The following is a 23484-nucleotide window of genomic DNA, read 5'->3' as shown; positions in this document are numbered from 1 at the left end:
CCTGTTTCCCCACAGGAACCCCGTCGAAGGCAAGTAGCTCTTTCCAACATGAGATGTCACAGGAAGGCTTCAGTTTAGTGCTCGCAACGGTGAGTGGGACACATACTTGATAAACGGGTGTCAGGCACCAATCCTGGGCCAGCCCTGTGCTGGGGGTTGGGACCCAGGAGTAAATAAGAAAGCAGATTCTGTCTTCAAGTTCATCGTCTGTTCAGAGACAGACATATGGGTAGTGTATGTAGGTGCCAGGAGCACAGCAGAGAACAGGGTAGCCACGGTTCCTGCTCTCATAGGGCACATATCCAGTGGGGGGAGACAACAAACAACCAAAAATAACTTCAGATTGTGCCAGGCATTAGGATAGAGCAAGAGAGGTGATCAGAGGAGGCCCGAGGAGTGACAACTGAGGCCAAATGATGAGAAAGGGCCAGCCCTGGAAAAATCTGAGAGAGATTGCTCCAGGAAGAGGAAAAAACAAGTGCAAAAGTCTTGAGGCCTGAACACGGTTACTGGACCAGAGAGATAGAAGGGCCGGCGTAGCTGGAGCAGAGGGGGGGGGGGGCAGATGGGGGCGGCCAGATCATGCAGATGAAAGAAACGACAATATAGCATGGCTTGTGTGCAAGTAGATGTGTGTTCCAAGCATCCAGAGGGGTTTGCTTCAAAGTGATTTTGGGGGTGAATTGGGGGGACATAGAAATGAAACAATGTTGGTCATGAATTGGTCACTGAAGGTGGGTCATGGGTACTTAGGAGTTCATTAAGCATTTCTTTCTACTTTTGTATATGTTCTAAATTATCCATAGTCAAAAGTTTAAAAAGGCAAAAAACAAAGTATGCAGAGTAGGAAAGGCCTATCACTCCCTGAGGGAGCCAAAGAAGACCTCACAGAGGAGGTGAGTTTGAGGTTGAGTCTTCCTGAGAAAGGAGTGGAGTCCTAGAAAGACAGAAGAGAGAGGTGTCCAGCTCAAATGCTTCATGTGTTTAAACGCAAGGTATCTCCACAGATTTGACTGGGAGGACCCTAGATGCAATCCTCAGGGGCTTGGCGACAGGGAGCCATCTTGGATTGCCAGCTGGGGGGTGGCTCTACGTTTCTTGGTCCCGGGGAACTTACCTCTGGTGTACTAGAGGATGGAGCAGAAGGGGTCATGGGTGAGAAGAGTTTGTACTTACTGGGACAGTGGCACTGGGCACAGCGGAGAGACGTTAGGAGTGAGCGGCACTGAAGTCGTTGACGAAGACTGGGGAGGAGAAGAGAATTCCAGACAGCGAGCAGAGTCGGTGGCAGGCCGTGCTGGGGAACAGGCCACCTTCTTTAGGCTTGGTCTGGCTCAGCCCTGGAACCCTTTCCTCCCAGGATGGACCAGTTCTGGGGGCGGTGGGGAGCTTCGGCTGGTCTGGAGGTGCCTTCCTGTACCCCCCAAACCAAAGCCCCACTTTCATCAACATGTCTCAAGAGAATGTGGACATGAGGGACTCTTACCTGGGTGAGAAAAGGCTGTGGTTGGGGGCACAGGTGGGACAGGAGCTGCCTGGGGAGGGCAGGAGCTCGGGGGTGGGGAGGAAGCCTTTGTGCTGAGCTGTGCCCTCCTCAGGGTACTCCACTGAGCTGGCCTCTTGGAAGGGGGTCCAGAGCCTGATCCTGGGGGCCCCCCGCCATCAGCATACTGGGAAGGCTGTCATCTTCACCAAGACGTCTGGGAAATGGAGGCCGAAGGCGGAAGTCGCAGGGACTCAGGTTGGATGTTGAGGAAGCCAGAGTGGAACGTGAGGGAGGCAGGGTCTGCAGGGGCAGAGAGAGAGGAGATGAAGGGGTCTGGGAGCCTGTAGGGGGAGGTCCCGGTGGCTGGGGAGAAGTGGGACCTGTCCCAGAAGGGGCTGCCTCTGGCAGGGGCAGGCGGGATGACTTTTGGCTGTGCCCTGCAGATCGGCTCTTACTTTGGGGCCTCCCTCTGCACTGTGGATGTGGATAGAGATGGCAGCTCGGACCTTGTCCTCATCGGGGCTCCTCATTACTACAAGCCAACCCGAGGAGGGCAGGTGTCTGTGTGCCCCTTGCCCCAGGGGGTGAGTGTCCGATGAGCCCAGGGCTGGCTGGGGCCTGGGTGAGGGGTGGAGGGATTGCCTGTGTTGGGACCTGACACTGGTTTTGTTCTGCAGAGGGCTAAGTGGCAATGTGAGGCCATTCTCTTTGGGGAGCAAGGCCACCCCTGGGGCCGCTTTGGGGCAGCGCTGACAGTGCTGGGGGATGTGAATGGGGACAAGCTGACAGACGTGGCCGTCGGGGCCCCAGGAGAGCAGGAGAGCCGGGGTGCTGTCTACGTCTTTCATGGAACCTCAGGGCTGGGCATCAGCCCCTCCCACAGTCAGGTGAGGCCCCCGTCTGAAGCCTTTCCCAGTTCCACGTGCTTTTCTAGGTCTCAGATTTGCCTGATGCCCTGTCATGTCACTGACCTGAACAGTAGCCATGCTCCTTTTAGGGGTCTTGTGCCCTGAATATCACCAAGTCAAGCTAAGCACAGAGTATCTCTCCTTTCTCCTGTGGGCAGCTTAGTGGTTAAGAGATTGCAGGGCTTGGGTCAAATGCCTGGCTGGCCCTGTCAGCTGTGTGGCCTTAGGCGAGCGACTGATTTAGCCTCTAGGAGCCTTAGTTTCCTCCTGTGAGACATTAAATGAAGGAGCTCTATGTCTGGGGTCCCTGGGGTCTCAGTACTCTTGCTTTCCATTCCTACCCTCTTATCTCTCTGAATTTTTCCATTCACTTCTGCTTTCACTGCACTTTTCTTTCCAAATCTTTCTTCTCAAATCTTTCAGATGCCTTCCCCTTGACTTCCACTTTTCCTTTTCCCCTCTGGCCAGCGGATCGCGGGCTCCCAGCTCTCTCCCTCACTCCAGTATTTTGGGCAGTCTCTGAGTGGGGGTCAGGACCTCACCCAGGATGGACTGGTGGACCTGGCTGTCGGGTCCTGGGGACAGGTGCTGCTGCTCAGGTGAGAAGTCTCCACATCCCACCCTTGCCCACTGTGTGTCCATTCAACAAGCTGCCCCCTCCCTCGTCCTCCTGCCCGAGGCCAGATCCAGGTCCTCAGCCCCTGCATGCACCCTCAGGAGTCGGCCAGTGCTGAATGTGGGGGTGGCCATGAGATTCATGCCAGCGGAGGTGCCAAAGGTTGTGTACCAGTGCTGGGGAGACATGCCATCCACCCTGGAAGCTGGGAATGCCACAGTCTGTCTCACTATCCACAAAAGCTCACTGGACCAGCTAGGTGAGTTTCTTCCCAGTGGACCCAGTCCCCTATCCCCTTGAGACGCCCAGCCTACCTCAGGAGGAAATGGGCTAAGGAATCCAGGTAGCACCTCCACAGCCACCTGCCTGCCAGAGTAGGAAGCCTTGGGTCCCTTCTCTCCCCCTCTCCCCACACCCAGGCCAGTGGGCTCTAAGTCCAGGAGATGACCTGGAGTCTGCCCACTTCTCTCCACCTGCTCCAGCCACTGCCTACCTTGGAGCCACCGCTTGTCTCTCCTACCTGTTCTTGGAGCTGTCTCCGCGTCTGTTCTTGCAGCCTCCCCACCTTTCTCCACGAGAAACTAGAAGTATTGGTCCTAAAACACAAATCTGTCCTCCTCACTTGCCTACTCAACATCCTTCCCTCCATTCATGAAGCCCAAATCCTTCTCTACGATGTCCTTGTTGGTTTCGCTCCTGCCGGCCCTTCCGACCTCACCTCATCCCACTCTCCCCTCCTCCCTCTCTCTTCTGGTCCGAGCCATTGTTCTCATGGTCTGGGACCTTCTGCTCCCATTCTTCACCAACCCGTGGTCATCTTCCAGGCTGGGGCTCAGACAAGGCCCACCCAGGAAGGCATTTCTGATCCCAGGCAAGCCCTCCTTGGTACTACGGAGGATCCCATCACTGGGTTTATCATGCTGGGAGATTATGCCCTGCATGCCTGTCTCCTTTCCTAGACTGAGAGCTTCATGAAGGCAGGAATGATATTTCTTTATCTTCTTCTCCACATTTCTAGCACCTGATACAGCTCATAGCCCATAGGAAGTTCTCAGCAATATATATATATTTTTTTTGCATGAATAAACAAAACCTGAACATTCGAGGTTCTTTTGGACTTTCCATCTTCCATTCCTCCCTTCTGCTTCAGGTGATGTCCAAAGCTCTGTCAAGTATGATCTGGTATTAGACCCAGGCCGTCTGGTTTCTCGTGCCATTTTTGACGAAACCAAGAACTGGACTTTGACTCGAAGAAAAACCCTGGGAATGGGAGTTTACTGTGAAACCATTAAGCTGCTTTTACCAGTAAGGACTTTGGTTCTGGGAAGGGGATGGGGAGAAGGAGCCCAAGGAGAACCTCTGGTACCTCTGCTCCCTGTTGAGTGGCATGTAAAGGGTGGGGATATTGGAGTCAGAGAGAGGAAATTGAAGCCAGAGAACCTGACTCCACAGCTAGGACAGAATGCTGTCCTGACAGTAGGAAATGGATGCAGTTGAGGAGAAGGGTCAGTGGTGGAAAATAACGAGAAGGATAGTGGTTTCTTGAAAGCCCATTCTCCCTCAGGACTGTGTGGAGGACGTGGTCAATCCCATCATCCTACGCCTCAACTTCTCCTTGGTTGGGGAGCCCATTCCCTCATCTCAGAACCTTCGCCCTGTGCTGGCTATGGACTCACAGGACCTCTTCACTGCTTCTGTGAGTCTTCCAATGAAGTCCCAGGGATGTACTGACTTTCACTCTGTGGTTTTCAACTTTTCATCAGCCACATCAAGTCCATAATGCCTCCACCCAGTTACCAAGGCCCTGCCTAACTTGGACCCTTACACACATCCCAGCTAGTCACCACTTTACCTCAACATAAATTCTGATTCTTATTCTCCAAATCCTTCCCAATTTTTCTCATTCCTTTCTCTGTTTCTTTGTGCATGTCGTAGCTCCTACTTGGAAAACATTTCTTTCTCTCCACCTCAAAGATCCTTTCTAATTCTCTAAGCCCTGGTCTTATCTTCCCCCTTTCTGGAAATCACAGTCAGCATCTGTCACTCCTTCACTGGCTTCCTATTACATCATGGTGATACCAAATATTACATGACTGGAATCATGGCATTTGGCATCCACTTTGGTTGATCTCTGGAAATTGTGAGTTCTGTGAGTACAAGATTCATGTCTAATTCACCTGTGCTTCCATGCTTCCTAATGCCTCTCCCAACTCAGAACCTGTCCCCTACTGACACTTAATTTTGTTTGTTGAGTAATTGTTCCAATGTGAGATGGAATTAACTCCTCAGCTAAACTTCATGTTCCTTGAAACCAAGGATCTTATCATTCTGCCCCTTTCTTACTGCCCCACTGCTTGGCAGTGTCTAGCATAGTGCTAGGTGTGGGATGGGTGCTCAGTAACACTCAATAACAAACACTCAGGATGAGTGGTCCTCATGAGGGAAATGCAGAACAATTAAGACATGGAGAGAAAGAGAATCTCCTGTTTTTCTGCAGCTCCCCTTTGAGAAGAACTGTGGACAAGATCACCTCTGTGAAGGGGACCTGAGCATCAATCTCAGCTTCTCAGGGTGAGCTGAGAGATGTCTATCTCTTTTCATTTCTAGACACTTAAGCATATGGGTCTCCTATCCCCATGAGATGAGAAATGCTTGTTTCCCTTTGGCTTCCTTCTAACAAAGAAATTAAATTTTTATTGGAATGTTATCAGTTCACGAGTTCCTGCAGTCCTGGCCTTACCCTTGATCCAATTCCAACTGATTTCCAGTGGAGTCTCTTTTTCACTTTTGTCCTTCCTCTTTCAGCCTGCAGACCCTTGTGGTAGGGAGCTCCCTGGAGCTTAATGTGACAGTGACTCTGTGGAATGAGGGTGAGGATTCCTATGGAACTGTGGTCCACTTCTACTACCCAGCAGGGCTGTCCTATCGACGAGTGTTAGAAACACAGGTAAATAGCTTCCCTGTTCTCTTATGTCTCTTCCCTGCCCTGGGTTACAGTGGGTTCTTTTCAATTCTTCTATGATGAAATCTAAACATAGACACAGACAATTCTAAAGAAGAGAGAGAGACAGAGAGAGAGTGGTGCATAAAGCAGATGTATATTTAAATAAATAATATTAAGCAAATAGCATCCAGCTCAAGAAATAATACACTGGTAGTACCTCCAGAAGTACTCTCTCTATGTTCTTTTCCTCATGAAAACCTCAGTCTCTCCCCAAAGTAACCTCTATTCTGACTTTGTGATAACCAATTCCTTGTGTATTTTATGGTTTTACCACCCATGAGTTCATCTATGAAAAAACTGTTGTTTTTTGCCAATATTTGAAATTTATGGAAACATGTTATATGTTCTTTTGTGTGTTTTTTCATTTCTTCAATATATGTTTGTGAAATTCATCCCACGTTGTTGCCTATGGCTGTAGAACATTTTTAAAATTATGTTATGTTAGTTATGTACTGTACTTCATTAGCTTTTGAAGTAGTGTTCCATGGTCAATTGTTTTTGTATATCACCCAGTGCTCCATGCGATATGTGCCCTCCTTAATACCCATCACCATGTTACCCCGTTTTCCTACCCCCTCTTCCCTCTAAAACCCTTAGTTTGTTTCCTAGAGTCCACAGTCTCTCATGGTTCATCTCCCCCTCAGGTTTCTCCCCCTTCATTTTCCTTTCCTTCTCCTAATGTCCATCATGCTATTTCTTGTGTTCCACATATAAGTGAAGCCATATGGTAATTGACTTTTTCTGCTTGACTTATTTCACTCAGCATAATCTCCTCCACTTCCATCCATGCTGATTCAAAAGTTGAGTATTCATCCTTTCTGATGGCTGAGTAATATTCCAATGCATATATGGACCACATATTTATTCATTTGTCTGTTGAAGGGCATCTTGGCTCTTTCCACAGTTTAGCTATTGTAAACATTGCTTTATGAACATTGCCTATAGAACATTTTTATTGTATATAGAATCCCTTGAATGACCATATCAAAATTTATTTACCCATCTTAAAATTTTTAATGAAAGTTTTTATTTAATTTCTAGGTAGTTGACATATAGTGTAATGCCTTACATAGAACACTCAGTGCTCATCACAACAAGTCCCTCCTTAATATCCATCACCCATTTAGCCCATCCTCGGCTCACCTCCTCTCCAGAAATCTTCACTGTGTTCTCTACAGTTGAGTCCCTCATGGTTTGCCTCCCTCTTTTTTTCCCTTCCCCTAGTTCATCTGTTTTGTTTGTTCAAAAATGTTTTGTTTGTTAGTGTTCACATATGAGTGAAATCATATGGTATCTTTCATTGACTGACTTATTTCAGTTAGCATGATACTTTCTAGTTCTATCTTGCAAACAGCAAGATTTCATTTATTCTTTTAGATGGCAGGATAATATTCCATTGTACTAGTATACCACATCTTCCTTATCCATTCATTACTTGATGGATATTGGGGCTCTTTCAATAGTTAGTCTTTCATATTTAATGTTGCTGTAAACATTGGGTTCCATGTGCCCCACTGAATCACTATTTTTATATCCTTTGGGTAAATAGCTAATAGTGCAGTTGCTGAGTTGTAGGATAGTTCTATTTTTTAATTCTCAAGGAAGCTCCATACTGTTCTTCAGAGTGGCTGCACCAGTTTCCATTCTCACTCACAGTGTAAGAGTGTTTCCCTTTTTCTGCATCACTGCCAACACCTATTGTTTCTTATGTTTATGTTAGCCATTCTTTTTTTTAAATTTATTTTTTATTTATTTTCAGCATAACAGTATTCATTATTTTTGCACCACACCCAGTGCTCCATGCAATCCGTGCCCTCTATAATACCCACCACCTGGTACCCTGACCTCCCACCCCCCGCCCCTTCAAAACCCTCAGATTGCTTTTCAGAGTCCATAGTCTCTCATGGTTCACCTCCCCTTCCAATTTCCCCCAACTCCATTCTCCTCTCTAATTCCCCATGTTAGCCATTCTGATAGGTGTGAGGTGATATCTCAATGTAGTTTTAAAAATTTTTTTATGCCCATTTCTTTTTTTTTAATTAATTTTTTATTTTTTATAAACATATATTTTTATCCCCAGGGGTACAGGTCTGTGAATCACTATGCCCATTTCTTAACAGGATTATTCATTTTTTTGGTTGTTGAGTTTGATAAATTCTTTATAGATTTTGATTACTAACCCTTTATCAGATATGTCATTTGCAAATATCCTCTCCCATTCCATTGGTTACCTTTTTATCTTGTTAATTGTTTCCTTCATTGTGCAGAAACTTTTCATCTTGATGAAGTCCCAAAAGTTCACTTTGGTTTTGTTTCCCTTGCCCCCAGAGATGTGCCTGGTAAGAAGTTGCTTAGACTGAGGTCCTATAGGTTGCTGCCTCTGTTCTTCCCTAGGATGGTTTCCTGTCTCACATTTAGGTCTTTATTCCACTTTGAATTTATTGTTTTGTATGTTGTATGAAAGTGGTCCAGTTTCATTCTTCTACATGTGACTGTCCAATTTTCCCATCACCATTTGTTGAAGAGACTTTTTTCCATTGGATATTCTTTCTTGTTTTATCAAAGATTAGTTGACCATATAGTTGTAGGCCCATTTCTGGGCTTTCTTTTCTGTTTCATTTATCTGTGTGTCTATTTTTGTATCTGTATCATACTATCTTGATGACTACAGCTTTGTAACACAACTTGAAGTCTAGATTGTGATGCCCCCAGCTTTGCTCTTCTTTTTCGAGATTGCTTTGGCTATTTGTGGTCTTTTGGTTCTATAAAGATTTTAAGTTTGTTTGTTCTAGCTCTGTGAAGAATGCTGGTGATATTTTGTTAGGGATTGATTTAAATGTGTAGGTTGCCGTGGGTAATATGACATTTTAATAATGTTTTAATTCCAATCTCTAAGTATGAAATATTTTTTCATTTCTTTGTGTCCTCTTCAACTTTTTTCCTTAGTGTTCAATTTTTGAAGAGTATGGATCCCTTACCTCTGGTTAGATTTATTTGTAGGTATCGTTTGGTTTTTGGTGCAATTGTAAATGGGATCAATTTCTTGATTTCTCACTCTGCTGCTTCATTACTGGTGTATAGAAATGTAACAGAGGTGGGTGGGGGGTGGGGTAAATGGGTGATGGGCATTAAAGAGGGCATGTGATATGATGAGCCCTGGGTGATATCCTCAACTAATATGATGAGCCCTGGGTGATATCCTCAACTAATATGATGAGCCCTGGGTGATATCCTCAACTAATATGATGAGCCCTGGGTGATATCCTCAACTAATATGATGAGCCCTGGGTGATATCCTCAACTAATATGATGAGCCCTGGGTGATATTCTCAGCTAATATGATGAGCCCTGGGTGATATTCTCAACTAATAAATCATTGAACATTATATCAAAAACTAATGATGTACTATACCTTGGCTAACTGAATTTTAATAAGTAAAAACAAAAAAAAAACAACAATAAAAAAGAAATGCAATAGATTTATGTACCTTGATTTTATATTGTTTGAGTTTGCTGAATTTGTGTTTCCAGGAACTTTTTGCAGAGTCTTCTAGGTTTTTAAATAGCGAATTTTGTCCTCTGTGAATAGCGAATAGCTTGACTTCTTTCTTGCAATTTGGATGCCTTTTATTTCTTTTTATTGTTGGATTATTGAGGCCAGGACTCCAGTAATACCTTAAACAACAATGGTGTGAGTGGACATCTGTACTCATATTACAATTTGTGGTCATTTGAGTTGTTCCCTGATTTTGGCCATGACTATTCTTGAGCATGTATATTGGTGCACGTATGCATAACATTTGGAAGGTATTTGCTACATATGGACTTGCTGGATCTTGGATTCCTGTATCTTCAATTATAATAAGTAGAGACCAACCATTTTCACCTATTTGCACTTCCATCAGCAGATTATTAGAGTTTCTGTGAGTTTCTATCCACTGTAACACTTGGCATTGTCAGAGTTTTAAATTTTTGTCCATCTGGTGATATTTCCTTACAGTTTTAATTTGCATTTCTTTAATAAAGTTGAGGAACCTTTTGTCTATTTCCTGGTGATTTTGATTTCTTCTTTTAGGAAGTGCCTGTGCAAATTTTTTTATTTTTCTACTGAATTGTCCATACTTTCATTTTCATTTATTTTTTTATGTAAATTCAATTTAGTTAACATATATCATATTATTAGTTTCAGGGGCAGAATTCAGAGACCCATCAGTTGCATATAATACCTGCATTACGTAAACTGACTTCCTTAAGGCCCATCACCCCATTATCCCATTACCCACCCACGCACTTCCACATACTTTTCTTAATTGTAAGCATTCTTTAATATTCTGGTTACCAGTACTTTTCCATTTACATGGGTTTAGATATATTTTCCAGCCCTGAAGACAAGCGTCTTTTCAGTTTCTTTTAGAGGGACTTTTAATAAATCAAATGTGTTAATTTGATTGTGGTTGATTTTTACCAAAACTTCCTTTAGGTTTAGTGTTTTTATGTGCTGATCTTGGTGATGTCATGGTTCTGGGGGGAGGGGGCGGGGGTGAGGTCAGGTCTTGACGTCCAGCAGGGGCATCAGCGTGTGCTGGTCGCTACTCTGCCAGCTGTGTACCACCTTGGGGTCCCCCACATCCAAGAGCAGCTTCTTCTCGGCCTCATGCAGTTCCTCCGCGGGGTCGAAGCTGTAAATGGGGAGCAGGTGATGGCGAAGCTGGTCCACTCGCTTTTTCTTCTGCACATACATTACCATGGAGTCCCTGTTGGCTTGGGGGGCATTGGGCACTGTGGTGTTACTCATGACATCCGCAGCGGGAAGGCTGGGTGGTCAGCGTGGACAGTGGGGCCTCGGGAGGGCGCTTCCACGGGGCTCCCTCCTGTGGCTGCAGCCCGGACAGGAACGCCCTCGGTTGGCTCCCAGCTGATCTTGTTTAAGAAATAATTCCCTACTCCAATGTTACCAAGATATTCCCCTTTATTACATTTTAGGAGCTTCATAATTTTGCTTTTTCACGTGAAATATTTAATGTAGTTGGAATTTATTGTAGTGTATGGAGTGAGGTAGGAATTCATTGGGTTTTTTGTTTGTTTGTTTGTTTGTTTTTCAGATTGCTTGATTTTTTTTTTTTGTATTGGCTAATTTTCCTAGTATTTTTTGTTGAAAATTCTGTCCTTTCTCCTACTGCTCCACAGTGCCGCCACTGTTATATATCAATCCCCAAAATGTACATGGATAACATTTTTTGAATTTTATTTCCTTCCCTGAAAGCAACCCCATCAGCGCCCACTGCGCCTGGCGTGTGAGGGAGGGCCCGCTGGGGATGAGGGCCGGAAAAGCAGCAGCTGTAGCATCAACCACCCCATCTTCCAAGAGGGCACCAAGGTGAGCGCCTCCCCACAGATGCTCGTCACTCTCTCCTCTGTCCTGACCTGCTCCTGTCTCATATTCTCCCATGACCTTCCTTGTCCTCATTCCTTCTGTCTTCTCCCAGGGCACCTTCATAGTCACATTTGATGTCTCCTACAAGGCCACCCTGGGCAACAAGATGCTTCTGAAGGCCAGTGCGAGCAGGTGAGGCCAGCTGTATCCCTCCTGCTTTCGCCTCATGCCCCTGCAGAGAGTTCTCCCCTGGGTTTCTGTTCAATAAGGTTCCCCCCACTCTCTCTCCAGTGAGAATAATAAACCCATGACCAGCAAAACCGACGTTCATCTGGAGCTCCCAGTGAAATATGCTGTCTACGTGGTGATCAGCAGGTGTGAAATTTTGACTCTCCTGTAAGCCTAAATCTCCCCTTGCAGCCCAGACTGATCTTTAAAGGATAGGTATGTAACTAGCCCTCTAGTTCCTCACACGGGAATACTTGTGACCAGTCATCTATTTATGCTATAGTAACATACACTATATGCTTCTTGCTTCTTCTCTGATGGGTTTACCTATTGAGTTTGCCACCACTCTTGCACACCACCCTCTATCTCCAAGGCGCAGGCCTCCGTTAACATGAAGCCAATTCTATTCTTCATGCTAAATTTGAGTGTGCTGAAGTGAAAGTAACTAGATTAAGACTGAGGCTTCTATGAACACTCTGAAGTGGGAGATGTGGTTTGTCACCACACAGAGGAAAGAAAAGGTCAGGGTTTCACACAGCAAACAGGAGACTAGAGATGTGACAAACTGCTGAGAAAGTCACCAGAGTCCAAGGCTGTGGCAGGTCACAGGAAAGTCATGTGCAGGGCTGTTGCTGTCAGTTCTGAAGGTGGGTGGTGGAGCAGGGTCAGGCCAGGATGGAGGAAGGGCAAGGACACCCAGATAATCCGGCTAAACTCCAGAAGTTTGGAAGGTGGTCAGAAGCTTATAATATTGCCATGGGACAGAGTTTGCCACTGTTGCTGCTGCTGATGACACATGAATTTCTAGCGCAACTGGGGAGAGACAATCAAACCGTGTCATTGCCCTTCCAAAACCATGTATGAATTTCCCCTACTGTCCACAGGAAAATAGTGGAACTTACATTAAGAGCTTACAGTTATATATACATACGATATGCCAAGCATTTAAAAAGTACTTTACAAGTATTTACATTCATTTAATCCTTCTAATAACTATGGGATATGCTTATTGTTTTGTTTTTAAAGATTTTACTTATTTATTTGACAGAGAGAGATCACAAGTAGGCAGAGAGAAGGGGGGTGGGAAGCAGGCTCCCCGCTGAGCAGAGAGCCCGATGCAGGACTCAATCCCAGGACCCTGAGATCACGACCTGAGCCGAAGGCAGCAGCTTAACCCACGGAGCCACCCAGGCACCCAATATGATTATTGTTAACCCCCCTTTATTACCAACAAAGAAATCAAGAGGTTAAGTAACTTACTCTTCTCAGTCAGCTGGTAAGTGACAGAACCAGGAATCAGTCAAATGGTCTGGCTCTGGAGCTTGTGCTCATGCCATTGCAAGGATTGGGGAAGATGAGTGATTTACTCAAATTTGAAAAGAGTGTTAGAACTGGAAGATTTTAAAGTGAGAAAACTGAAGCAGAGAGGGAAAGGTTAGGAGTGAAAAACAGATTAGCACCGTAAGGGAAACTATGAATTCTAACATTTATACCATTGCTGCAACAACTCTATCACAGGCACTGTTATTAGCAATCTCAGGTTATACAGGAAGAAACCACAGAGGTTAATTAACTTACCTTAGGTTACTTGGATAGGAAGTGGTAGACAGAAATGTCAGATGGTCTGGTTCCAAGCCTGTGTATTTAATCATCACACTGACAGTTACATTTGTGGGAAACTGTGGGGAGCCCATGGAATTTCTGTATGGCTGGCCAGGCTTCTGTACACTACATACGGGTGAAATGTGCAGCACCCCTGCTTGTTTGCTTGATTCCACTGAGACCTTAGATGTTAACTCTGGGAAGGAAAGGATTATGGCTTGTTAACTGTTGACTCTCCAGAGCCAAGTACACAGCCAGGTATAGGGTAAATGTTTACTGAAGGAGGTGACGGATGGATGGATGGATGGATGGATGCACGGAAAGCCACCTGAGGCTGGAACATTTGTGACCACTCCAGGGGCTTGTGTTTATGCACCATCCTTTCTCACGCTTACTTGACTGCCCCAGGATGGCCACATCTTTTTTCTTCATTCCATCGTGGAGGGGCTTGTACTGCATTTTTTACCCCAAGTAATCCAATCATGATTCCCTTGAGTCCCCTTAGGCTTATTTGTTCTGGCATCAGCCTCTGCAAGCATTGCCAGATGCCAACCATATACCTAGTAGAGGAGAAAGTCATGTGAACACCTTTTTTTTTCCCCATGGGAAAATGTTTAAATGTTATGAGAGGTCATGTTTAAGTTGGGCCTTTAAGTGAACATTTCCAGAAGAGGAGGGGTAAGGGTGTTCCAAGCAAAAGAAAGAACTTGAACAAAGCTATGGGGATGTGAAAGATCCAGGGTATCAAAGGATGAGCTAGCAGTTCTGGGTGACTGGAGCAAATGCCATAGGAGAAGAGTTGAAGCTGAGGCTGCAGGAGCATGTGGGGATCATAATTCTTTCATGGGATTGTCTGCTGGGGGCCCAGCAGAGCCCTTGGCCTCAGACAGGGGCACCATTGAGGATGGCTCTGGGAGTGTTTCTTACCAACAAGCCCTCTCTCTCCAGGCAGGAAGAGTCTACAAAGTACTTCAACTTTTCAACTTCTGATGAGAAGAACAAGAAAGAAGCTGAGCATCGTTATCGTGTGAGAAGGCAGGGAGTGTCCATATCTTCCCTCCCATGGTGCTGCTAATGTTGGGAGCTGGTGGGAGAGAGAATAAGCAGCTGAGGGCTATATCCAGGAATGAAGTGGTATTTTGGATTCTTCTGGGAGCACAATAACGTTGTCTCAATTTTCTGCAGGTGAATAACCTGAGTCAGCGAGATGTGACCATCAGCGTTAATTTCTGGGTTCCTGTCCTGCTGAATGGAATGGCTGTGTGGGATGAGGCTGTGGTGGCCCCTTCTCAGGTATCTCCTTGCCTTTCCTAATTCTCCAGAGTCTGATCCTATAGTGCCTCACATCCTCTTACCAGTGAAATGTTGATCATTCTGTGGCTGCTTCTCTCTCACACCAGAATCTCTCCTGTGTTTCGGAGAGGGTACCTCCCCAGCATCCTGACTTTGTGACCCAGATTCCAGGGAGTCTTGTACTGGTGAGAAAGACCCTGGATTCCCACTGCAGGACCAGCTGCCCAATGGGGGATTTAGGGAAACGCAATTGCTAGGTTGGAGATCTTTATATATGTCCTATATTTGTTCATCTATTCTCCAACCCAGACCTGACAGACTTCCTTTTTTCCTGGTGGCTCTTGCCTCCTCAGCTTCATTCTTCTCCTGTCCCTAGAACTGCTCCATTGCTGACTGCCTGAAGTTCCACTGTGACCTCCCCACTTTTGGCATTCAGGAGGAACTTGACTTCATTCTGAAGGGAAAACTCAACTTTGGCTGGGTCAGCCAGGTGCGTGGATCCAACAGCAGAGTCCCTCCCCTGGATTTGGGTGGTACTAGATATGTCTGCACGATCCTCAAGTCAGGAGAGTTCTTGAACTCTGAGGCCTTTCCTCAGGCTATTTCCCCAGCTCGGTCCCTGTGTATTGCAGACATTGCAGAAGAAGGTATTGGTAATGACTGTGGCTGAAATCACGCTCAACAGATCCGTGTATTCCCAGCTTCCAGGACAAGAGGCATTCTTGAGAACTCAGGTAGTGACTGTGTGGTAGGAGTGGCCAGGCCGTAAGTAGGAGGGCTACTAATGCTAAATCCATGGTGCTGTGTGGGACGCTCAGAAGCCTGGAGGGAGGAAGGATGAATGTCCATCAGCAGGAAATCTGTCCCTAAGCCCATGAGTGCTTCTATATCCCACCTTTTGGAGAAAAGGAAGGAGCGGAGGGAGTTAAAGTTTGGTGAACCTAGAAAGAGTCTGGGAGAGGAAGAGTTCTGATACTTTCTGATAAGGTCATCTCCACTCCAGATGGAGACGGTGCTGGAGAAGTATGAGGTCTACAATCCTATCCCCATCATTGTGGGCAGCTCTGTGGGAGGACTGCTGCTGTTGGCTCTCATCACAGCCGTCCTGTACAAGGTGAGTCTTTCCATCCTGCTCTTGACGCCACCAGCAATTTGATCCCATTATTTCCATAATGTAAGAAAGAGCTCCGCTTGGGTATAGGCGCACAGTCTTGGCAAGTCATTGCATGTGAGACATCCCCGTTCATCTATGACATCACTGGTTCCCAACTGTCTCCCATATCTGTGCTTCTCTATCTGATTTTCAGGTCTCCTTTAGTTGCTCTCTGGGTCTTTTCCACTCTTTTCTTCCTCACTACATGTTTCCCTTCACAGCAAATTACAACATAAAAGCAGTGGCCTGAATTAGGTGTTGACACAACCACCGATTCCGTCTGACTATAGGCAGTGTCTTGTCCATGCTGGGCCTTGATTTCTCATTCTGAAGCTGATTCCACCCAGTATACAAATCTTGGTAAAATCTAAAAGCAGGGGCGCCTGGGTGGCTCTGTGAGTTAAGCCACTGCCTTTGGCTCAGGTCATGATCTCAGGGTTCTGAGATGGAGCTCCTCATCGGGCTCTCTGCTCAGCAGGGAGCCTGCTTCCTCCTCTCTCTCTGCCTACCTCTCTGCCTGCTTGTGATCTCTCTCTGTCAAATAAATAAATAAAATCTTTTTAAAAAATCTAAAAGCAATTTTAGTTTTGTATATTTATGCACAAGGCAGAAATATTAGAACACCTATAAAATGCAAGTATTTGGCTCCATTGAAAAGATCTATAAAATGATATGCATATATAAATGATATAGAGGTATGTTCAAGTTCTACTGAAGAGGATTAAAGTAGGGTACAAATGTTCAGTATGATTCAGTTCTTCCTAATATTTTGTTTTAAAGCCCATCATACATCCAGAAAAGTCAACTAAGTTGTACATTGACAACCCATGTAACCTAGAAACTACAGTATAAATAGTTTCCAACCTTCCTTAAGTGCATATGTGTCTCTGCATCACCCGTTAACTATCTAGCAATTCTTGTTATTCTTGTTATTTTTTTGGATGTCTATTAAAGTAAGCTGTGAGCAATGGTACCCTCCAACCCTAGATAATTCATCAACCAAATGATTAACGAGAGTTCAACATTTACTTATGGTTTCCTTTTTTCATGTTGAAATACTTTACATAAAGCAAAATGTACACATCCTAAAAAAAATTAAATAAAATCTAAATGACTCAGTATGTCTAAATATTCTCGTGCAGTGCTTGAACAATAGTAGGAGTTGTAGAAATAGTGATCGCTCTCCCCAAGCCATCTCTTTTCCTCTCTTCCACTGGGTTTCCTAATTTTCTTTTCCTTCCTCCCCAACAGGTTGGCTTCTTCAAGCGTCAGTATAAGGAAATGATGGTGGAAGCAAATGGACAGACTGTCCCAGAAAATGGGACTTCAGACCCTCAAGCTGTCCAATAAGAAACTACCTACTATTGTCCCTTGGACCTGATATCCTCTGAGAAGTTTCCTGGCTCTCTTATTCCCATCTAAGTTAGGCCTACAGGGGAGAACTGTTCAACATGAGTGAGGCTAGGGTCAGGCTGCTTTCCCTCCTTGGGAGGATGCAATGTGTCCACACAAAGTGCCTTGTCTGGGAGGGGTCATTTGTCTTGTCAAAGCTGTAACTGGAAACCTCAGAACAGGATCTTAAACATGCCCCTGGGTGGAGTGGGTTTGGATTTCTACTTAGAAATACATGAACAATAGATTCAAGCTCTAGTCTCTCTTGCTTCACTTGCTACCAATGGTCTTTCCAAAATGCAGTACTGAACAAGCCACAATCCTCTTCTATCTTTAGTGACTCCCTATAATTTTCAGGTTGACATCTGAGCTATCCAAGTTGATGATGTTAGGATTGCATTCCATTTCTAGAGGGCAGTCTTTGATGCAGAAACCATGATTTGCTCTGTGCTTCCCTTTCATCCTTATTCCTAGTAAAATAATGTCAGTATCAGCTTTGTCTCCGGAATCTCAGTCCAGATTTCCCAAACTGAACTGGGAATAAAATGTCTACACATTGGAATTTGTAAACGTGGTTTTCAGGCTTTGTCAGCATTGCTAAATGGGAGGGAGGAATAGAAAGCTAGCAGGAGTATTGCCCCAGTGCCACTTTGGCTCACCTAGCTCTAGCATCTCTCAGAGATCAAGAAACCCAGGACACTTCAATTTTTTGAGATTTCAGATATAGTGAATGAAAAAATTCTGAGACTTAATTATAAAAAGTGTGTATTTAAATGTTGGCCTTAACAAATTAACACATCACACAAAACCAATGTATGTACGTTTTTTGGGGAAAAAAGTCAAAGATTTTATTTTTTAATTAAATTATAATTAATTAATTAATTAAAATTTAATTGATAATTAAATTAAAATTAAAATTAAGGCCTTTTAGGCATATGGGTCCTGTACAGGGATGCCCATGGTGTCCCTTAACCAATATTGGATGGTGGCCAGCCCTGAATCCTGGGGCCTGGACAAGAAAGTTAAATAGAAGGGAGGTTATTATGTTCCTATATTGGCATAATCTGGCTTCTTATTCTACTCACTCATTTCTCCAAGCTGTCACTGATGAGGAGCTCGTGGAGCTGTGGCAGGTTGGAGTGAGGCAAGAAAAGAGCCGCTGGTGGAAAGGTCATTTGAGTGAACCAGTACACTGGTGCTTCTTACAAATCCTAGGAGATAGGGAAGGGGATATTGTTTGCTATGGTTAGTGATTGGCAGGCACTTTGAACTCCTAGATCAGAGACCTGCTGCCCCCAGTATGGTCATTGTTACTTTTACGCCACCCATCTTAGCATAAAGTTCAAAGTGGTGTCTGTTAGTGAGCTAGGTGTCAACACATCTCAGGTCATTCCCTGCTCTGGAGTGATCCATTGTCGCTGCCTCTTCCCAGGTGTTTGGTCCATGTGGATGTCCTAATTAGAAACACAGAAAGGGGGGCACCTGGGTTGTTCAGTGGGTTAAGCTGCTGCCTTCGGCTCAGGTCATGATCTCAGGGTCCTGGGATCGAGTCCCACATCGGGCTCTCTGCTTAGCAGGGAGCCTGCTTCCCTCTGTCTGTCTCTCTCTCTCTCTGCCTGTCTCTCTGCCTACTTGTGATCTCTCTCTGTCTGTCGAATAAATAAATAAAATCTTAAAAAAAAAAAAAAAGAAACACAGAAAGGGGAGGCAGTTGATCATGAGATTATAGGGGAAGCAAAAAACGACTCTTTACTGCCACAGAAAAATGTCTCCTTCTTTCATCATCATAGGGTCCCCAATCCCTTTGGAGTCTCCAGAAGGATGAAATATTATGCAATAGATTTAAGTAGGGCTCCAGATTAGACTTTAAGAGAGTCCAGCTTTGGACTGTTGTTTTACCAAATGTGTTCCATGTCGTCTCCTAAGTGCTGAGTTTTAGAGGAAAAAAAATACAGCAAGAAAGAATTTTTAACCCATACAACTCACATATCTGAAATGGTGACTTTCATAGAAATCTTGCTATATCCTTCCTATTATCTTCCTAACGGTTGTCCATGGACTCCAAGGGCTGCCGTGGGCTTTTGTGTAAAAGGAAAGTAACAGGTGTTCTGTTCACACTTTTCCCTTTGCATATTTTCAGAGTTGCTATTGTGTTGTGCTATATCCCTGAATCACAAAAATGGGATAATGACTCAAAAATTTTGGTCGAAGCATAAAAATTAAGATGAAGAAGTAAAATGTTGCAACTTAGAATAATTTCATCAAAGTCAATATTGAATGAGACTCCGGTCCACATTTAGTATAGGGAAGTGTGAATGCTGGGATGAGTGATCCTGATCCAAAAATTAAAATATATCCAGAAAATATTGTACCATTGAAACTGGATTTTATTGGGTCAGGTATCTATTTTTTCCTAGGCTATTGTCCATTTTGAAACTTTGTTCAATAATGGCATGAAGCTATCAAAGCTTTTGTGTCATTTTGAAACATGGCATAATGAGCTTTCAGATAAGGCAACAAAGATTTCTTAGAATGATTGTAACAGGGGGAGGTGCAAGATGGTGGAGGAGTAGGGGACCCTATTTCAACTGGTCCCCTGAATTGAGCTAGATATCTACCAGAGCACTCTAAGCACCCATGAAATCAGCCTGAGATGTAAGATTACACACTTCTGGATCTCTAAGGGCACAGGATCATCAGTGGAGAAGTGCAGAGGAGTTGGAAGTGTACGTGCAGATATTGGAGGATAAACAGAAGGGGGAGGCAGCCACCAGCACTGAGCCATTGGAAAGTAATGCCCAATGCAAAAGTGCCCTGCACTTGGGGACCAGTAATAACTTGGAGATTGGTGGCTGCGAGTCAGGAAAGGACGGATAACAGCACTCAAACAGAACAAAGGGAATTAAGGGATGATTTTTGGGACCTGGTGGCTGCAGAGGTGGACCTAAGCCAATGGTCCCAGAATGGCCACAGCTGGTGCCCTTCCAGAGCTGGTATCTGCCTGGACATGAGTGGGTCCAGTGCAGGCTTCAGTCAGTGGTCCCTGGGGCTGGTGGCTACTGTGGCTCATGAGTGTTTCGAAGATACTTAAAAGTTGAGGAACCTTAAAGTGTCTGAGACAGCAAAGAGTTTGATACTGTCTCATTCACAAATCAGAGTTCTATGGTGCTTGAAGCGTATGAGTTCTATGATCCTATTCCTCTCATTGTGGGAAGCTCTGTTGGAGGACTTCTGCCTTTGGCTCCCATCACAGCCATCCTGCACAAGGTGACTGTTTTCATCTCACTCTCAATACCACCAGCATCTAACCCTCCAGAGACAGGCTAGAGACAGCCCCCCAGAGACAGGATAGTAAAGTGGGAAGAGCTCTGACAATGGAATCAGGTGGGTCTGTGTGTACGTTTTGGCTCTATCCTACTTACTTTTTAAAATACCTTTTAAGTTTATTTTTAAATAAGAACTAGTGATATTAAATATTTATATTTTGTGGGGGGTTGCCTTTATTTTTTTTTAATTTTTTTAAAATTTATTTTTAATTTTCAGCGCAACAGTATTCATTATTTTTGCACCACACCCAGTGCTCCATGCAATCCGTGCCCTCTATAATACCCACCACCTGGTTCCCCCAACCTCCCACCCCCCCCGACACTTCAAACCCCTCAGACTGTTTCTCAGAGTTCATAGTCTCTCATGGTTCACCTCCCCTTCCAATTTCCCTCAACTCCCTTCTCCTCTCCATCTCCCCTTGTCCTCCATGCTATTTGTTATGCTCCACAAATAAGTGAAACCATATGATAATTTGACTCTCTCTGCTTGACTTATTTCACTCAGCAGAATCTCTTCCAGTCCCGTCCATGTTGCTACAAAAGTTGGGTATTCGTCCTTTCAGATGGAGGCATCATACTCCATAGTGTATATGGACCACATCTTCCTTATCCATTCGTCCGTTGAAGGGCATTTTGGTTCTTTTCACAGTCTGGCTACCGTGGCCATTGCTGCTATAAACATTGGGGTACAGATGGCCCTTCTTTTCATGACATCTGTATCTTTGGGGTAAATACCCAGGAGTGCAATTGCAGGGTCATAGAGAAGCTCTAGTTTTAATTTCTTGAGGAATCTCCACACTGTTCTCCAAAGTGGCAGCACCAACTTGCATTCCCACCAACAGTGTAAGAGGGTTCCCCTTTCTCCACATCCCCTCCAACACATGGTGTTTCCTGTTTTGTTAATTTTGGCCATTCTAACTGGTGTAAGGTGATATCTCAATGTGCTTTTAATTTGAATCTCCCTGAGGGCTAGTGATGATGAACATTTTTTCATGTGTCTGATAGCCATTTGTATGTCATCTTTGGAGAAGTGTCTGTTCATATCTTCTGCCCATTTTTTTTTTAACTTTTTTTTTAATGTGACAGAGAGAGAGAGAGAGAGAGAGAGAGAGAGAGATCACAAGTGGGCAGAGAGGCAGGCAGAGGAAGAGGGGGAAGCAGGCTCCCTGTCACGCAGAGAGCCCGATGTGGGGCTCGATCCCAGAACCCTGGAATCATGACTGAGCTGAAGGCAGAGGCTTAACCCACTGAGCCACCCAGGTGCCCCTTCTGCCCATTTTTTGATATGATTGTCTGTTTTGTGTGTGTTGAGTTTGAGGGGTTCATTATAGATCCTAGATATCAACCTTTTGTCTGTACTGTCATTTGCAAATATCTTCTCCCATTCCGTGGGTTGCCTCTTTGGGTTTTTTTTTTTTTGTTTGTTTGTTTGTTTGTTTGTTTTTTGACTATTTCCTTGGCTGTGCAGAAGCTTTTGATTTTGATGAAGTCCCAAAAATTTTGCACCAGACCCAGTGCTCCATGCAATCCGTGCCCTACTCACTTTTTAATGTGAGGCAAGTTGTCCAATTTCTCTGAGCTTGTTTCCTCATTTTTGAAATGATAGTCATGCCTATATTACAGTGTAGTTTGAGACAGAAGTGAAGCCGGGGTATGTGTGTAGGCCTTCCTATGAATTTATGCTTTTCTACTATAACTTTTATGCATAACTGCTGTGCTTGCACACAGTAGATAATACATGATAGCTGTTATTCACATGAGTGTTTTGGCACACAAATACGAGTCAGCTTATTTCCCTTCTTGTCTTCTCTCTCAGCTTCTTCCTACTCCCAGCTTTCCTCCCTGTCCTCTTACCCAGCTCTTCTGATTTACTTCCTTTCATAGCTTGGCTTCTTCAAACATCAGTACAAAGAAATGACGGATAACAAACCTGAAGACACTGCCACATTCAGTGGGGGGGATGCCAGCTGTGAGGCTGCAAATTTGCCTTTGTCCTAATAATTCACTTTTCTGTTTGTCTCTACCCCCAAGGACTGGTTTTGCCTTTGCCTACAAATCTGCTTCCATGGGAAAAATTTCTGTATAGTTCTGGGCTGGTCTGAGCAACTTATTGGGTGCTAAGCAAACTTTTCAAGGCATTGAAAGGTTTTTATATTTTCACATATTTGTCAGGTCTTCAGTAATAACCCACTTTTTCCAGAACCAAACATGAAGACAACATGAATGTTCACATATTTGTCAGGTCTTCAGTAATAACCCACTTTTTCCAGAACCAAACATGAAGACAACATGAATGTTCACATATTTGTCAGGTCTTCAGTAATAACCCACTTTTTCCAGAACCAAACATGAAGACAACATGAATGTTCACATATTTGTCAGGTCTTCAGTAATAACCCACTTTTCCCAGAACCAAACATGAAGACAACATGAATGTTCACATATTTGTCAGGTCTTCAGTAATAACCCACTTTTTCCAGAACCAAACATGAAGACAACATGAATGTTCACATATTTGTCAGGTCTTCAGTAATAACCCACTTTTTCCAGAACCAAACATGAAGACAACATGAATGTTCACATATTTGTCAGGTCTTCAGTAATAACCCACTTTTTCCAGAACCAAACATGAAGACAACATGAATGTTCACATATTTGTCAGGTCTTCAGTAATAACCCACTTTTCCCAGAACCAAACATGAAGACAACATGAATGTTCACATATTTGTCAGGTCTTCAGTAATAACCCACTTTTCCCAGAACCAAACATGAAGACAACATGAATGTTCACATATTTGTCAGGTCTTCAGTAATAACCCACTTTTCCCAGAACCAAACATGAAGACAACATGAATGTTCACATATTTGTCAGGTCTTCAGTAATAACCCACTTTTCCCAGAACCAAACATGAAGACAACATGAATGTTCACATATTTGTCAGGTCTTCAGTAATAACCCACTTTTCCCAGAACCAAACATGAAGACAACATGAATGTTCACATATTTGTCAGGTCTTCAGTAATAACCCACTTTTCCCAGAACCAAACATGAAGACAACATGAATGTTCACATATTTGTCAGGTCTTCAGTAATAACCCACT

At 44.3% G+C, this 23484-nt stretch overlaps 2 protein-coding genes across 4 annotated transcripts in view; one reads left to right on the top strand and one right to left on the bottom strand.

The window, feature by feature from the left end:
- Positions 1-22395, top strand: part of ITGAD (integrin subunit alpha D) — a 36268-nt gene extending 13873 nt beyond the window's left edge. Inside the window, exons 10-30 of one of the 3 annotated variants that reach the window (XM_059154867.1) lie at positions 16-89; positions 1361-1490; positions 1599-1741; positions 1930-2070; positions 2164-2373; positions 2863-2993; positions 3112-3269; positions 4161-4315; positions 4575-4706; positions 5508-5581; positions 5816-5957; positions 11278-11391; positions 11501-11580; positions 11680-11763; positions 14167-14245; positions 14404-14511; positions 14619-14696; positions 14888-15001; positions 15144-15245; positions 15515-15625; positions 22267-22395. In XM_059154867.1, coding sequence (XP_059010850.1) covers positions 16-89; positions 1361-1490; positions 1599-1741; positions 1930-2070; positions 2164-2373; positions 2863-2993; positions 3112-3269; positions 4161-4315; positions 4575-4706; positions 5508-5581; positions 5816-5957; positions 11278-11391; positions 11501-11580; positions 11680-11763; positions 14167-14245; positions 14404-14511; positions 14619-14696; positions 14888-15001; positions 15144-15245; positions 15515-15625; positions 22267-22380 — 2474 coding nt within the window. In that variant the 3' untranslated portion in view covers positions 22381-22395. Of the gene's footprint in view, positions 1-15; positions 90-1360; positions 1491-1598; positions 1742-1929; positions 2071-2163; positions 2374-2862; positions 2994-3111; positions 3270-4160; positions 4316-4574; positions 4707-5507; positions 5582-5815; positions 5958-11277; positions 11392-11500; positions 11581-11679; positions 11764-14166; positions 14246-14403; positions 14512-14618; positions 14697-14887; positions 15002-15143; positions 15246-15514; positions 15626-16915; positions 17550-22266 lie in introns of those variants that run through there. The other 2 variants (XM_059154865.1, XM_059154866.1) reach the window with 2 other exon arrangements.
- LOC131819631 (small integral membrane protein 29-like) lies at positions 10551-10848 on the bottom strand. The gene has a single exon (XM_059154868.1). It carries the CDS (start codon positions 10807-10809, stop codon positions 10561-10563), a length of 249 nt encoding a protein of 82 aa, XP_059010851.1. The 5' UTR covers positions 10810-10848; the 3' UTR covers positions 10551-10560.
- Positions 22396-23484: the final 1089 nt, after the last annotated feature.

The sequence above is a fragment of the Mustela lutreola genome, chromosome 17, assembly GCF_030435805.1.
Source record: "Mustela lutreola isolate mMusLut2 chromosome 17, mMusLut2.pri, whole genome shotgun sequence".
Lineage (NCBI taxonomy): Eukaryota > Metazoa > Chordata > Mammalia > Carnivora > Mustelidae > Mustela > Mustela lutreola.
This window is presented reverse-complemented; position numbering and strand designations above follow the sequence as displayed.